The 14780-nt window shown below is 38.8% G+C and overlaps 1 protein-coding gene across 1 annotated transcript; it reads left to right on the top strand.

Annotated features, from left to right (window-relative positions):
- Window positions 1–12547: 12547 nt before the first annotated feature.
- On the top strand, window positions 12548–13477 carry LOC121479788 (olfactory receptor 8S1-like). The gene has a single exon (XM_041735588.1). The coding sequence runs from the start codon at window positions 12548–12550 to the stop codon at window positions 13475–13477; it is 930 nt and encodes a 309-aa protein (XP_041591522.1).
- Window positions 13478–14780: the final 1303 nt, after the last annotated feature.

Here is a 14780-nt window from a genome sequence, read left to right as displayed (position 1 = left end):
CACCTAGCACAAGACTGCCAATAAGATATCGAAGAAAAAAAAAATGTAAGTCACATGAATTGAGCCTGAACTTTCCTCAACACCGAGGGAAACAAAAGAAGAGTAAAATGATAGAGGGGTGTCAGATTCTCTTAGGTGAGACAAAAAGACTCAATATAGCATCAACTAGATGCTTGAACACTTAAGCCTTTTCATAGAAGTGATCTTGAAGTGAGCAGTTTTGAGTTTGAACTTGACTCTGGACCTAGAATTGATTGGGAGCTAAGCCTGCTTTGTGCTGAATCTATTTGGAGTCCCCTGCAGAAAACCCCTACTGCCAGAGTTTCTTTCATATGTTGGAGACTTACTTTGGAGGTTGTAGACAGCCTGGCTCAAAATGCAAGGTATATTTTGGGCCCAGGACAGCCCTCCTCAGTGAGGAGGTTAGTGAACCAGAAATACATCTAACTGGGAGTATATGAATGGCCACCAGCTCTTTTTTTAAATGTTTAAATTTAAATTCAATTTGCCAATATATAGTATAACACTCAATGCTCATCCCATCAAGGAATGGGCACCAGTTCTAAATTTCTTTTTTTTAAAGATTTTATTTTATTTATTCATGAGAGAGAGAGAAGAGAGAGAGAGAGAGAAGAGAGAGAGAGGCAGAGACATAGGCAGAGGGAGAAGCAGGCTCCATGCAGGAAGCCTGATGTGGGACTCGATCCCAGGACTCTGGGATCATGCCCTGAGCCAAAGGCAGACACTCAACCGCTGAGCCACCCAGGGGTCCCCTAAATTTTGTATTAGGACTAGAAATTGAGAGGTGCCTCAGTGGCTCAGTCAGTTAAGCATCTGCCTTCAGCTCAGGTCATGAGCCCAAGCTCCTGGAATCAAGCCCCACATAGGGCTTCCTGCTCAACTGGGAGCCTGCTTCTCCCTCTCCCTCTGCCTGCTGCTCCCCCTGTTTGTGCACTCTCTCTGTCTCTCAAATAAATAAATAAAATATTTTAAAAATATATTTTAAAAAAGAACTAGAAATTGAATCCAAGATGGGGATGATAATGGCTCAGCTCACAAAATGAAGTAGTAACTGTCCTGCAAGCTTGAGCTCTTTACCTATTTGGCCATTTGGGATTTTCTGTTTTATTTCTTCATGTACAGGATCTGAACAATCAATCAATCAATCATAAATATAGAAACCAAAGAGGGAGTTTTCCCCCCTACTTCTGTTCAAATATTCCCTAAGTCACTTGTTTTCAAAGCTATTTTATTAGCTAAATATTTTTTCACTGAAAATGTATAACAGTAAATGAAGAGCCATAGTGATTATAGAATAGGTGGGTGGGGATGGGGAGAGGCTCGCACACCTGAGCAGCCTCTCAGTACCTGTATTGGCTCCGTGAAGCACTGAGGAAGCACATTTGGGCTCCATGGAGGCCAAAAAAGACTCCAGAAAACTTGCAATAGAGTCTAGGATCCCAAGGATTTTTCAGGTTCATTGAGGCCAGTGTCTGCCTCCAGATGGGATCAAAACATAGCAAAAATACCTGTTGGAAGAATGTAATGAAGAGTGTGGAAGATTTTTTGGCTACTGCTTTCAGGAAAGAGAACAAGAGAATTCCTCTTTGCATGAATAAATCCTGATCTTTCATCTATGGTCACTTATTTGATGCATCACCACCAGAACTTCTTCAGATGCTTCAGGTAGGGAAAGAGAGGGGCCTTCTCTGATAAATGAATTACCCCACCTCTGTAGATTTCAGCCTCCTTCAGCCTTAATTGCTTTCAGTGCTCATTTTGACTTTTCCTTTAGTTTTCTCTTCTTGAAATTTTCTCTGACCCAGATGTCTCCATTTATGTTCCAAGAGGTCAAATTCATGATACCTATATCTCTGTGGGCATTGGGACAATCTGGGTGAAGAGAAGTTCCAGACATAGTCAATGACCCAAACTCCCAGGACCACCTAATTCCTGTCTAAGTTCCCGTGTTCCCCCGATAGAAAGCATAGTCTCCAAACCAGAAAAGACTTACCCATAAGCAAACTTCATAAGTGTTGCACAGTAGAAAAAACATAGGAATTGGACTCAGAGGGCCTTGGGAGTGAGTCCCAACTCTACTACTTTGTAAGGTCTATGACTTTGTCATTTAACTTTCTCACAGAAATGGGTTAGTAATACCTATGTTACAAGGTTTTGTAGGGATTAAATGAGATCAAGAGCATATATAGACCTTGTTATAGTACCTGGCATAAATTATGCACTAAATAAATAATAGTTATTGTCACATGAGTAAGGCTTAAGTAAGTGAGGGTGGGAAGGAGAATGTGTGAAATGAGTTTTGTGGGAAGGAGGGAAAGAAAGAAGTGAATTAAGATTCCCCCCCCAAAAAAAGATTTTTCCCAATGGGGTACAATATAAAATGCAAGTGGTAAGTTAGTGTATTCTAGCAGGAAAAAGAGAATGTCTGGAGAGAAAAAAAATGAAAAGGTCTTAGAAATCAGGCTAGGAGGGACTGGGAGCGAGAAAGTACTTTTCCTATTTTTAAAAAATGCAGTTAGTAAAAACATAGTTTTATAGCATAGGTGAAATATTTAATCGGGAAAATACACATAAATTTGACAGTCAACAGATTACAAATTTTTATCATATTTCATTTTAATCTTCTGCATAATAGAGTTTTTTTTAACTTTTATAAATCATTTCCTAGATTATAAAAACTATTCTCACATTCAACTTCATTTTAATTCCCATTTTGTATTTGAAAAGGTTAGGTCTTAAATAGGTTCCATAGCCAGTAATCAGCAAGAACTTTCTGACTGAATCTAGTGTTCATTTTACCGTCAGAGAAGCTGTTTTAGAACTTTAAAACTTGGGATCCCTGGGTGGCGCAGCGATTTGGCGCCTGCCTTTGGCTCGGGGCGTGATCCTGGAGACCTGGGATCGAATCCCACATTGGGCTCCCGGTGCATGGAGCCTGCTTCTCCCTCTGCCTATGTCTCTGCCTCTCTCTCTCTCTCTCTCTCTCTCTCTCTCTGTGTGTGTGTGTGACCATCATAAATAATAAATTAAAAAAAATTTAGAACTTTAAAACTTATATGACCAAGGAATATATTGGGGTCATTCATCTTCCCTCATTCACACTAGTCTCAACCCCAAGGTCCTTAAATACACATATATTTATCATCTTGTGTGAAACACTGGGACAAGAATTGGATGTAAAATCAGAACACCTGTCCTGGTCCTAGTTCTGAGACCATCTAGGTATGTGATCTTGTGTAAGTCATGTTCTGTGAGAAGATACTAAACATCTTTTGTTTGATGTATTTTAGGTATTCAGCGTTTGCTGATGTGATTATAAAACGGCATTTTTATTTCATGTTGCAAAGTTTGCTTATTTATAAGAATACAAAAATTTAATTTTTGTATGTTGACCCTATTAGTGGCAAACTTTCTAAATTCCTTTACTAATTTTAGTAATTTTTCTGTAGATTCTCTTGACTTTTCATATAGAAAATCATATTATCTTTGAGTGATGGTGGTTTTCATTGTTTACAATGCTTACACCTTTTATTTCTTTTTCTTGCCTATTGCAATGGCTAGTACTCTGATATAAAGTTGAAGCTATAGTAGCAAACATCCATGTCTCGTTCCCAGTCTAAAGGAAAGGTTCTAAACATTTCCCCATTAAATATTACTGCAGATTTTGAGGACACTCCTATCTTTAGTTTTCTGACAGATTTTAAAAGTGAAAGGGTGATGTATTTAACAAATAATTTTTCTGCAACTCTTGATACTATCTTATTATTTTTCCCTTTTTCTGATTGATTTTTCAGATGCTAAACCACTTAGTAATATTGAATTATAATTTTTATATGTATACTGGATTAGATTTGTTAATATTTTGCTTTAGGGATTTTACATCTAAGATCATAAGAGAGACTGGCCTGTAGTATTCCTTTCTTATAATGATTTTTGTCAGTTTCAGTGGCAAACTTATGTTGGCCTCATAAGACAAGTTGGGAAGTGTTCCTTATTTTTAGTCTGCAGAAGAGTTTGTGTAATATTGATATCACTATTTCTTTAAAAGTTTTGAATATTCACTGGTAAAGTCATTGGGCCTGGAGTTTTCCTTGTGAGAATATATTTAATTTCAATTATTGATGACTAGATATAAAATCTTCATCTCTTGTTACAATCTTTGTTTTAATCTTGTTTGGGACACCTGGCTTACTCAGTCAGAAGAGCATGTGCCTCTTGATCTTGGGGTCATGAGTTCGAGCCCTTCATTGTAGAGATTACTTAAATAAATAAAAGGCTTTTTACAAATCTAGCTTGTCTGATATAAGTATTGCTACTCTGGCTTTCTTTTGATATCCATTTTCATAATAAATGTTTCCCCGTCCTCTCACTTTCAATCTGCAGATGTCTTTAAGGTCTAAAATGAGTCTCTTGCAAAGAAGGACAATATATCATAGTAAAGGGAACAATCCAACAAGAAGATATAACAATTGTAAATATTTATGCATCCAACATGGGATCACCCAAATGTATAAAACAATTAATAACAAACATAAAGGAACTTGTTGATAGTAATACAATATTAGGAGACATTAACACCTCATTTATACCAAATGGACAGATCACCAAAACAGAAAATAAACACAGAAACAATGGAAAAAAAAAAAAAAAAAGAAACAATGTTTTTGAATGATAAACTGGACCAGGTGGATTTAACATACATATTCCGAACATTCCATCCTAAAACAGAATATGCATTCTTTTCAGCTGTACATGGGACATTCTCCATAAGAGATCACAACATGTGAGGTTACAAATCAGACCTCAACAAATACAGGAAGACTGAAATCATACCACTCACTTTTTCTGACCACAACGCTATGAACTTGAAGTCAACCATAAGAAAACAGTTGGAAAGACCACACATACATGGACACTTAACAACATGCTACTAAAGAATGAATGGGTCAACCAAGAAATCAAAGAAGAAAATAAAAACATACATGGAGGGATTCCTGGGTGGCTCAGCGGTTTGGCGCCTGCCTTTGGCCCGGGGCGCGATCCCGGAGACCCCGGATCGAGTCCCACGCCGGGCTCCCGGTGCCTTCTCCCTCTGCCTGTGTCTCTGCCTCTCTCTCTCTCTCTGTGTGTGACTATCATAAATAAATAAAATTTTTTTAAAAATTTAAAAACATACATGGAAACAAATGAAAATGAAAACCTTTGAGATGTAGCAAGAGTGGTCTTAAAAGGGAAGGATATAGCTATACAGGCCAACCTCAAGATGTGAGAAAAATCTCAAACAACCTAACCTTGCACCTAAAGGAGCTAGAAAAAGAACAACGAACAAAGCCTAACGTCAGCAGAAGGAGGGAAATAATAAAGATTAGAGCAGAAATAAATGATATAGAAACTAAAAAACAAAACAATAAGACAATAGAACAGATCAATGAAACCAGGAGCTAGTTTTTTGGAAAAAAATAATAAAATTGATAAACCTCCAGGCAGACTTATTAAAAAGAAAGAGAAAGGACCTAAATAGATAAAATCACAAATAAGACAGGAGAAATAACAATGATCACCACAGAAATATAATTATAAGAGAATATTATGAAAAATTATATACCAACAAATTGGGTAATGTGGAAGAAATGGATGCATTCCTAGAAACATATAAACTACCAAAACTGAAACATGGAGAAATAGAAAACTTGAATGGACTGAAAACCGACAAAGAAATTGAATCAGTAATCAAAAAACTCCCAACAAACAAAAGTCCAGGGCCAGATGGCTTTACAGGTAAACTCTACCAAATAAAAAACAGAAAAGGAAGGATAACTTCCAAATTCATTTTATGAGGCCAGCATTACCCTGATACAAAAACCAGATAAAGGACAGCCCAGGTGGCCCAGCGGTTTAGCGCCGCCTTCAGCCCGGGGTGTGATCCTGGAAACCCGGGATTGAGTCCCATGTCGGGCTCCCTGCATAGAGCCTGCTTCTCCCTCTGCCTGTGTCTCTGCCTCTCTCTTTCTCTCTGTGTCTGTCGTGAATAAGTAAATAAAATCTTAAAAAACAAAACAAAACAAAAAAAAAAACAGATAAAGACTCCACTAAAGGGACACCTGGGTGGCTCAGCGGTTGAGAGTCTGCCTTCAGCTCCTGGAGTCCCAGGATCGAGTCCCGCGTCGGGCTCCCAGCATGGAGCCTGCTTCTCCCTCTGCCTATGTCTCTGCCTCTCTCTCCGTTCTCTCATGAATAAATAAATAAAATCTTTTTTAAAAAGTCTCCACTAAAAAAAGGAACTATAGGACAATATGCCTAATGAACATGGATGCAAAAATTCTTGATATACTAACAAAATGAATCCAACAATACATTTAAGAAAACATTCACCACAATCAAGGGGGATTTATTCCTCGGTTGCAAGGGTAGTTCAATATTTGCAAATCAATCAACATGATAAACTACATTTTTTTTAAGATTCATTTTTTTATTTATTCATGATAGAGAGAGAGAGAGAGACAGAGACACAGGCAGAGGGAGAAGCAGGCTCCAGGTAGGGAGCCCGACTCCAGGATCACGCCCTGGGCCAAAGGCAGGTGCTAAACCGCTGAGCCACCCAGGGATCCCCTAAACTACATTAATACAAGAAAGAATAAGAACTATATGATTATTTCAATAGATACAGAAAAAGCATTTGACAAAGATTAATATCCATTCATGATAAAAACCCTCAACAAAGTAGGTTTAGAAGGAACATACCTCAGCATAATAAAGGCCATATATGAAAAACCCACAGCTAATACTATCCTCAATGGGAAAAAACTGAGAGCTTTTCCTCTACAGTCAGGAAAAAGGGATGTATACTCTCACCACTGTTTTTTAACATAATACTGGAAGTTCTAGCTGCAACAATCAGGCAAAAAAAAAATAGAATAAAAGAAGGAAAGAAGAGAGAGAGAGAGAGAGGAAGAAAAGAAAAAAGAAAAGGAAAGAAAAGAAAAGAGAAAAGAAAGAAAAGAAAAGAAAACAAGAGAAAAAAGAAAGAAAAAAAAGAAAAGAGAAAGAAAAGAAAAGAAAAAAAAAAGAAAAGAAAAGAAACAAGCAAGCATCCAGGGATGCCTAAGTAGCTCAGTGGTTAACCATCTGCCTTCAGGTCAGGTTATGATCCCAGGGTCTTGGGATGGAGTCCTGCATCAGGTTCCCTGCAGGAAGCCTGCTTCTCCATCTGCCTATGTCTCTGCCTCTCTCTGTGTATCTCTCATGAATAAATAAATAAAATCTTTAAAAAAATAAGAAAAGGCATCCAAATTGACAAGTCAAACTTTCACTATTTGCAGATGACATGATGCTGTCTATAAAAAACCTGAAAGACCACCCAAAACCTGCTAGAATTAATCAATGGATTCAGTAAAGTTGCAGGAAACAAAATCAACATACAAAAATCTGTTGCATTTCTGTACACCAATAATGAAGCAGAAGAAAGAGAAATAAAGGAATCTATCTCATTTACAGTTGTACTAAAAACTATAAGATACCTAGGAATAAACCAAACCAAAGAGATGAAAGATCTGTACTCTGAAAACTATAAAACACTAATGAAAGAAACTAAAGATGATGCAAAACATGGAAAAACATTCTAGGCTCATGGTTTGGAAGAACAAATATTGTTAGAATGTGTATACTACCCAAAGTAATCTACACATTTGATGCAATTCCTATCAAAATACCACCAACATTTTTCACAGGGCTAGAATAATCTTAAAATTTGTATGGAGCTACAAAAGACCCTGAATAACCAAAGCAAGCTTGAAAAAGAAAAACGAAGCTGGAAGCATCATAATTATGGACTTGTAATTATATTACAAAGCTGAAGTGAACAAAATAGTATTGTACTGGCACAAAAATAGACACATAGATCAATAGAACAGAAAAGAAAACCCAGAAATGAACCCACAATTACATGGTCAGCTAATCTTTGACAAAGCAGGAAAGAATATCCAATGGGAAATAGTGACTTCACAAAATGGTGTTGGGAAAACTGGACAGCTATGTGCAAAATAATGAAACTGGATCACTTTATTACACCATACACAAAAATAAATTCAAAATGGATGAAACACCTAAATGTGAGACCTGAAACCATCAAAACTGTAGAGAAGAAAACAGGCAGTAACCTCTTTGAGGGCAACCATAGCAACTTCTTTTTTATTATTTTTATTTATTTATTCATGAGAGACACAGGGAGAGAGAGAGAGGCAGAGACACAGGCAGAGGGAGAAGCAGGCTCCATGCAGGGAGCCCGACGTGGAACTTGGTCCCAGGTCTCCAGAATCATGCCCAGGGCCGAAGGTGGCACTAAACCGCTGAGCCACCCAGGCTGCCCAGCAACTTCTTTCTACATTTGTCTCCTGAGGCGAAGAAAACAAAAGCAAAAATAAACTATTGTGATGCCTCAGCTTTGCTTTTCCTTTTCAAGGTTGCTTTGGGCTATTTGGGCTCTTTTATGATTCCATACATATTTTAGGATTGTTTGTTTTAGCTCTGTGAAAAATGTTATTGGTAGTTTGATAGGGGTTACATTAAATTGACTACCAGGTGTTGTATGGAAGTGTTGAATCACTATATTGTACACTTGAAACTGATATTATGTTGACTAACTGGAATTTAAATAAAAACTTTTTAAAAAGAAAGTATGATTTAGTTAGTCTTATAAAGATATATGAAACATAATTCCTCAAGATTTTATAGTTGTTTCTCAAACAGTTGCATAGATTTCATGTACTTCTTAAACATCCCATGAATCATATAAAATACAATCACAAAATCCAAAAAAAAAATAAAGATAGCTCCATGAAGCTAGATCCTGAAGTAAAGACTGTGTAGTAACAAAGCCACAGCTATCTTAGTAGAAATGTAGCAGGAGAAGTGAATCGTTATTATTGTTAGCCACTGAAATTTTGGGTCACTTGTTATCACAGCAGAAGGTGGCCTAAGCTGACTGATACATTCAACTCCCCCTTCTGTAGATCCATAAGCTACTCTTTAACTCTGAGCTGCTCCACTCCTCCTTTATCCAGTATAGATCTTACTGTCAACAGGTAAATTTTGTGAGGTTATTTCCTTTTGTGGGGCTCCGAACATATCCCTAAGCCTCTTTACCCCGTCCAGAACATCCTGGGCATCTAGTCTTCTGGGAGTCAAGGGAAAGCCTTCACTGAATCCATCAATGCTCACCAATCAACCAGTCTTTAGAGGTAACAGAAAAAGAGAGATGACAGTGGACTGAGAAGTGAATGAGGAGGAGACTACAGTATAGAGTATACTCCTCTCCCCTCAAAAAAGAAAAATTGGCTATAAAGAGAAAGAAAGACAAGGAAGTTCTTGGGAACTCCACCAGCCTGGAGTCTGATATGCTTTCTTATATACTCCAGATGGTTTCTCTCTCATTCTCTGTTACAGAGGAGTAAATTCTAGTTTGTGGAAGTAAGCCAAAGTTTTGGTTTCACCTTTTATTGTGTCTGTACTCACCACCTGTTTCCTTAGCAGAGTAGGTCCTTTTCTGCTACAATGCTGGCCCTAGGGAAGCTGACTCTCTCTGGAGGAGATAAGGCTACGAATTCTGCCCATTATGTTTTAAAATGGGAAAAACTTGAGCAATAACAGTGCTAAAGCACAATAGAGAGCAATACAACAAAATTAGAGAAATGAACATTTTCTCAGTGAAGTAGGAGTCAAGAGCCTGAGCTGAAAGCTAGAGAAGCAAGTGTTGAGAAGGGAGTGTCTTCACAGGAGTAATGAATTTTTAAATTGTGTAGACCTTGTGTGTCTGTATGTGTTTGTGTGTGTGTGTGTGTGTACATATTCACATTCAAAATCCAAGACCTGTCAGAGACGAGACAAATCCTTTACAGAACTTCTTGATCTCCTGCTTCTTAGTAAAGCAATTTGTGGCCAGGAGCTTTCTGCATTTGTATACCCTCAGCCAGACCTCTTTTGGCAATAGCCATATCAGTAGTCACTTTGTCCTATGACCAGTGGCCCCTTTGGCTCTGGTTAATGCTGCCTTTCCCATGGGCAGTGAACAATTCCTGACTCTCTGGAGGCTCTTCTCACCATTCCTCCCTAGGGCCACCTGGCACAAGATCCTGGAGATTTAATGAAAGAAGAAATATAAGTCACACAAACTGGCCAGGAGCTCTCCTCAGTACTTAAGGGAAAGAAGAAGAGAAAAATCCAAGTCTTAAGAGATCCACCTCCAGAAAGATCCACACCAGAATACTTTGGCTCTTAACCACTGCCTCTCTGTCTCTGTCTCTCCTCATATTATTGGCTGGAAAACAAAGTCCAGTTTTCGTGGAACCTGGCTTGAGATCTCTCATCTCCAGCTGTTGGAACCACATCTCCTTCCAGCAACAGTGTCCTGTAGCAGGCAGCCTGGCTGGAAAACCAGAAGACACATCAGAACAAGAGCAGTCCTGCTCAGTAAGGTTGGTTAAAGCCTTAGAGGCATATTGATATATGTAACAGGGGACTTTCTATAGAGAGATCTCTGGCCCAAGCCCCTCTAATTTATGCAGGACCTAGATTAGGGTAGTATCTTTCTCAAAGTCAGACATAGCTACTTCTCATCAGATAATAGCTGAACTGGAAGATTAAGTCTTCTGCTCTTTTGTCCATGTAGATAGAGTCTTTCTGTTCTGTTTCTTTATGTATCAGGTTCTAGACACACACACAAAAGTTAGGCTTTCATTTTAAATGGGAATGTGTTACTGGGGTACAAAGCCAGATAAAGAGTAGGAAGGAGATTTCCCGAGAAGATTGAAAATGAAAATGGTGAAGAATAGAGAAAGAGATTCTTAGTCCTTCTGGCAATGGAATCCCTAGTTTACTGTGTTTTAGAAAGTTTTTAGTAATGGAACCCTTTGCTTCAATTAAATCCTACTGCCAAATCAAGTATGATAAATAAAGAAGAGATGAGGCAATTGAGGTGGATGTGAGGGCCCAAAGACACCTCTAACTCCTCACCCCTCAATACTTAGAGTGGCCCCTAAAGCACTACAACAGAATATATAGGGTTCCATTCAACACACTTTGAAAACATGGCCTTGGTAGTGTTCTGGGATCATAAGTATGAGGGATTTCAATGGGGCATTAGGTTCAATCCCATGTACCCAAGCAGAACCAAACTACTGAGATGCCCAGCAGTGATGGGGAAAAGACCACAAAACAATTTGCTCTTTAGGAGTTCAGCTTCCTTTGCCCTGGGACTTTTCTTTCACTTCAATCCAATTTTCTCTTTGCCTTCCTCTCTAAAGAAAACAAAGCTAGGCGGAGAGTTTCCTGAAAGTCTCCAAGTCATTTCTTTACAAAAAAGAGACGTATTCAATGGGAAAATAATTTTACATTAGAGAAACTATTTAAAAGAAAAAATGCCCACAAGCCTACTCCCCAATAGAGAAGTCTTTTCTTTTTGTTCATATGTTAAAAATTTTATTATTGCATAATATGGTGTGAGCTATATGGTTTACAAAAATATTTATTTCATTTACTCAATTTCACAAATGAACACAATAAGGCTTAAATAAACTGAGTAACTTTTTAAAAATAGATTTTATTTATTCATTCATGAGAGACACACAGAGAGAGGCAGAGACATAGGCAGAGGGAGAAGTGGGACTCAATCCCAGGACCCCTGGATCACTACCTGAGCCAAAGGGAGATGCTCAACGACTGAGCCACCTAGGCACCCTGAAACCGAGTAACTTTTAAGTTGATGATACCATTAGAATGTTTGAGCTAAGACTCAAATTAAGGTTACTACTCTAAGACTAGTTCTTTTTCTACTTCAGTAGCAGCTAACACAGAACTGTAGAGACCACTGTCTAAGTATCAGAGCCAAGGCATATTGAAATATAGTTTAGGTGAACTCTCTATTAGCAAAGTTGCTTGTGACCCCAAAACAACACAAAACTCAGCTTGTAACAATCAATTCAAAACCACCAACCAGACTAGTTGGAACATCTATTCTAATCCCAACCTCAACATCATTTTACTGAGACCTGAGGCAATGCATTCTCCTTATGTATAAAATAAAGGCTGTAAAGTCTGCTATGACACCACCCTTACTTATTGTGAGTCTATGACCTTACTATTCTGAGAAGGAATCATTTGCCCATGGGGCCCTGTAGATTTTGGCTATAAAAGGTTTTTTGGGCTTAGCCACTGGGGCTTTTCTCCCTTCTTTTGACTCCAGGACGTACCCGACTTGCATGTGCCTGGTATTTTTATCAAAAGAGTGATGAGGTAGGGTGAAGATATAGAGATCATGACAAGATAGTGCTACTAGTTAGAAAAGAAGGGCAAGTGAAGACATTGTATCTGAGAAGACACTTTCTTATCTCGAGTTTCCTGTTTTGGTCTATAGGTAAGGAGATATATTGTCTGTGAGTAGAAAATTCCTATTCACTGAGAAAGACTCAGATCAATGTCTTACCAAGTGGAAAAATCATTCATTTCTTTTGAGGGACAGAATCTCTAAACAGCCATGAAAAACGTCAGTATAATTACTGAATTTGTCCTTCTGGGATTGTCTAGTGATCCCCAGATCCAGATTATGCTCTTTGTGCTCTTCCTGGGGATTTACCTTCTGACTTTGATGGGAAATCTGGTGATGATCCTGGTGATCAGGGTTGATTCTCATCTCCACACACCCATGTACTTCTTCCTCGGACACTTATCCTTCCTGGATCTCAGTTTCTCCTCAGTCACTGTGCCCAAAATGCTACAGAACTTCTTATCTCAGAAGAAAAGCATCTCGGTGTGGGGCTGCATCACTCAGAGTTTCTTTTTCACTCTCTCTGGAGGAACAGAAGCTTGTCTGCTCTCTGCCATGGCCTATGACCGCTATGCTGCCATCTGCTACCCTCTGGTCTACACCATGGTCATAAACAGGCCTCTCTGTATTGTGACTGTGAGCATAGCTTGGACAGTGGGATTTCTGATTTCCTTGATGAATATTCTTTTCATCTACAAGTTACATTTCTGTGGGTCCAACATTATCCCCCATTTCAGCTGTGAGCTACCTCCGCTCTTTCCTCTGTCCTGTACAGATCCCATTGTCAATGAGATTCTTCTAGCAGTGTCATGTGCGTTTCTGGGACTGCTGACACTTCCCCTGATCCTCTTCTCTTACTCCAGAATCATTTCTGCCATTCTGAACATCCGCTCCTCTGAGGGCCAAGCCAAAGCCTTCTCCACCTGCTCCTCCCACCTCACCGTGGTACTCTTGTTCTATGGGACAGCTCTATTCAGGTACATCAGCCCTGCCTCAGGCTCGGTGTTGGAGCGAGTGGTCTCCATTCAGTACAGTGTGATCACATCTTTGGTGAACCCCCTCATCTACAGTCTCAAGAACCAAGAGGTGAAGGCAGCTCTGCAGAGGATGCTAAAGCAACAAAAGTGTGCCCTGGGGTAGAAAAAAAGCTGTGTCATTCGGCTCAGAAATAGAACAAAATTATCTCTAAAGAAGAATGATTTTTATAGGCCTAGAGCACTTGGGGAAGTTGCATTTCAATTAAATTCAAGTGTTTGTCTGGACTTCAAAGCAAATAAGCTCTCACAAAAATGGAGGCCAGGGAAAGAATTTGAGGTATGGGCTCCTATCTAGCAACCCTTTACAAAATAATCTGAGAGAGGGATCTTGGCTTCATCTGAGAAGACAGCAGATGAGGTGTATTTGGAGCAGAGTAGGATGTCTGACCAAATTGATTATTTCTGGAGTGTCTTTGAAGATGTTTCCAGAAGAATTTGAATCAATGAACTGGATAAAGAAGACTGCCCTCACCAATGTGAGTATCATGCACTCTGCTCAGGGCCCAAATAGAACAAAACTGCAGTGGCAGGGTGAATCTGCATTCTCTGCTTGAAGTGGAACATCCATCTTCTCCTACCTTCAGACATTGATGTTCTTGTTCTTGGGCCTTCAAACTCAGATTAGAACTTACAAAACTGGCTCCCCTGGTTCAGGCTTTTGGTTGGACTGGAATTATACCACTGGCTTTTCTGGTCTCCCAGCTTGCAGACAGCAAGTCATGGGATTTCTCAGCCTCCATAACCATGCCAGCCAAGCCATCGTAATAAATCTCTTTTCTATTCTATTCTATTCTATTCTATTCTATTCTATTCTATTCTATTCATTCTGTTTTCTGGAAAAGTGTGACCAATACAGCAGGGAAACATAAAAAAGAAAAATTAATAGATTGCCAAATTGAAAATCAGTATATTGTGCCTATTTTGTTTTCCCTAAACTCTCCTACCTGGGGGCTTACATTTAAAAATAAAATTATGTGCACGTGCGCCTTTGAATCACTATTTTTGTATCCTTTGGATACAAATCAATTTTGGAACAATTGACGTCTATCTATCTATCTATCCCACATCTTCTTTACTCATTCATCAGTTGATGGACATTTGGGCTCTTTTTGTGTTTTGGCTCTTGGTGGATAGCACTGCTATAAGCAATTGCACTAATAGGTATTATCCAAAGGAGTATATATATATTGAGGTGGCAAGGCATATTAATTTCTTTAGGGTGGACTTTTCAATCAATAGAGTTGGAATGATTAGCTATCCATGTAGAGAATTAATGAAACTTTATCCTCACCTACCATATGCAAAGGTCAATTCCCATTAGACTCAAGTATTAAATGTGAAAAGGGAAACTATAAATCTTTTATAAATGTGGATGGAACTGGAGGGTATTATGCTGAGTGAAGTAA

Source organism: Vulpes lagopus, chromosome 21, assembly GCF_018345385.1.
Source record: "Vulpes lagopus strain Blue_001 chromosome 21, ASM1834538v1, whole genome shotgun sequence".
NCBI classification, from domain to species: Eukaryota; Metazoa; Chordata; class Mammalia; order Carnivora; family Canidae; genus Vulpes; species Vulpes lagopus.
The sequence above is the reverse complement of the archived record's forward strand: the minus strand, read 5'-3'. Positions and strand labels throughout refer to the sequence as shown.

Coding starts and splice junctions, on each gene's coding strand:
- LOC121479788 (XM_041735588.1), top strand. CDS start 12,548: ATGAAAAACGTCAGTATAATTACTGAATTTGTCCTTCTGGGATTGTCT.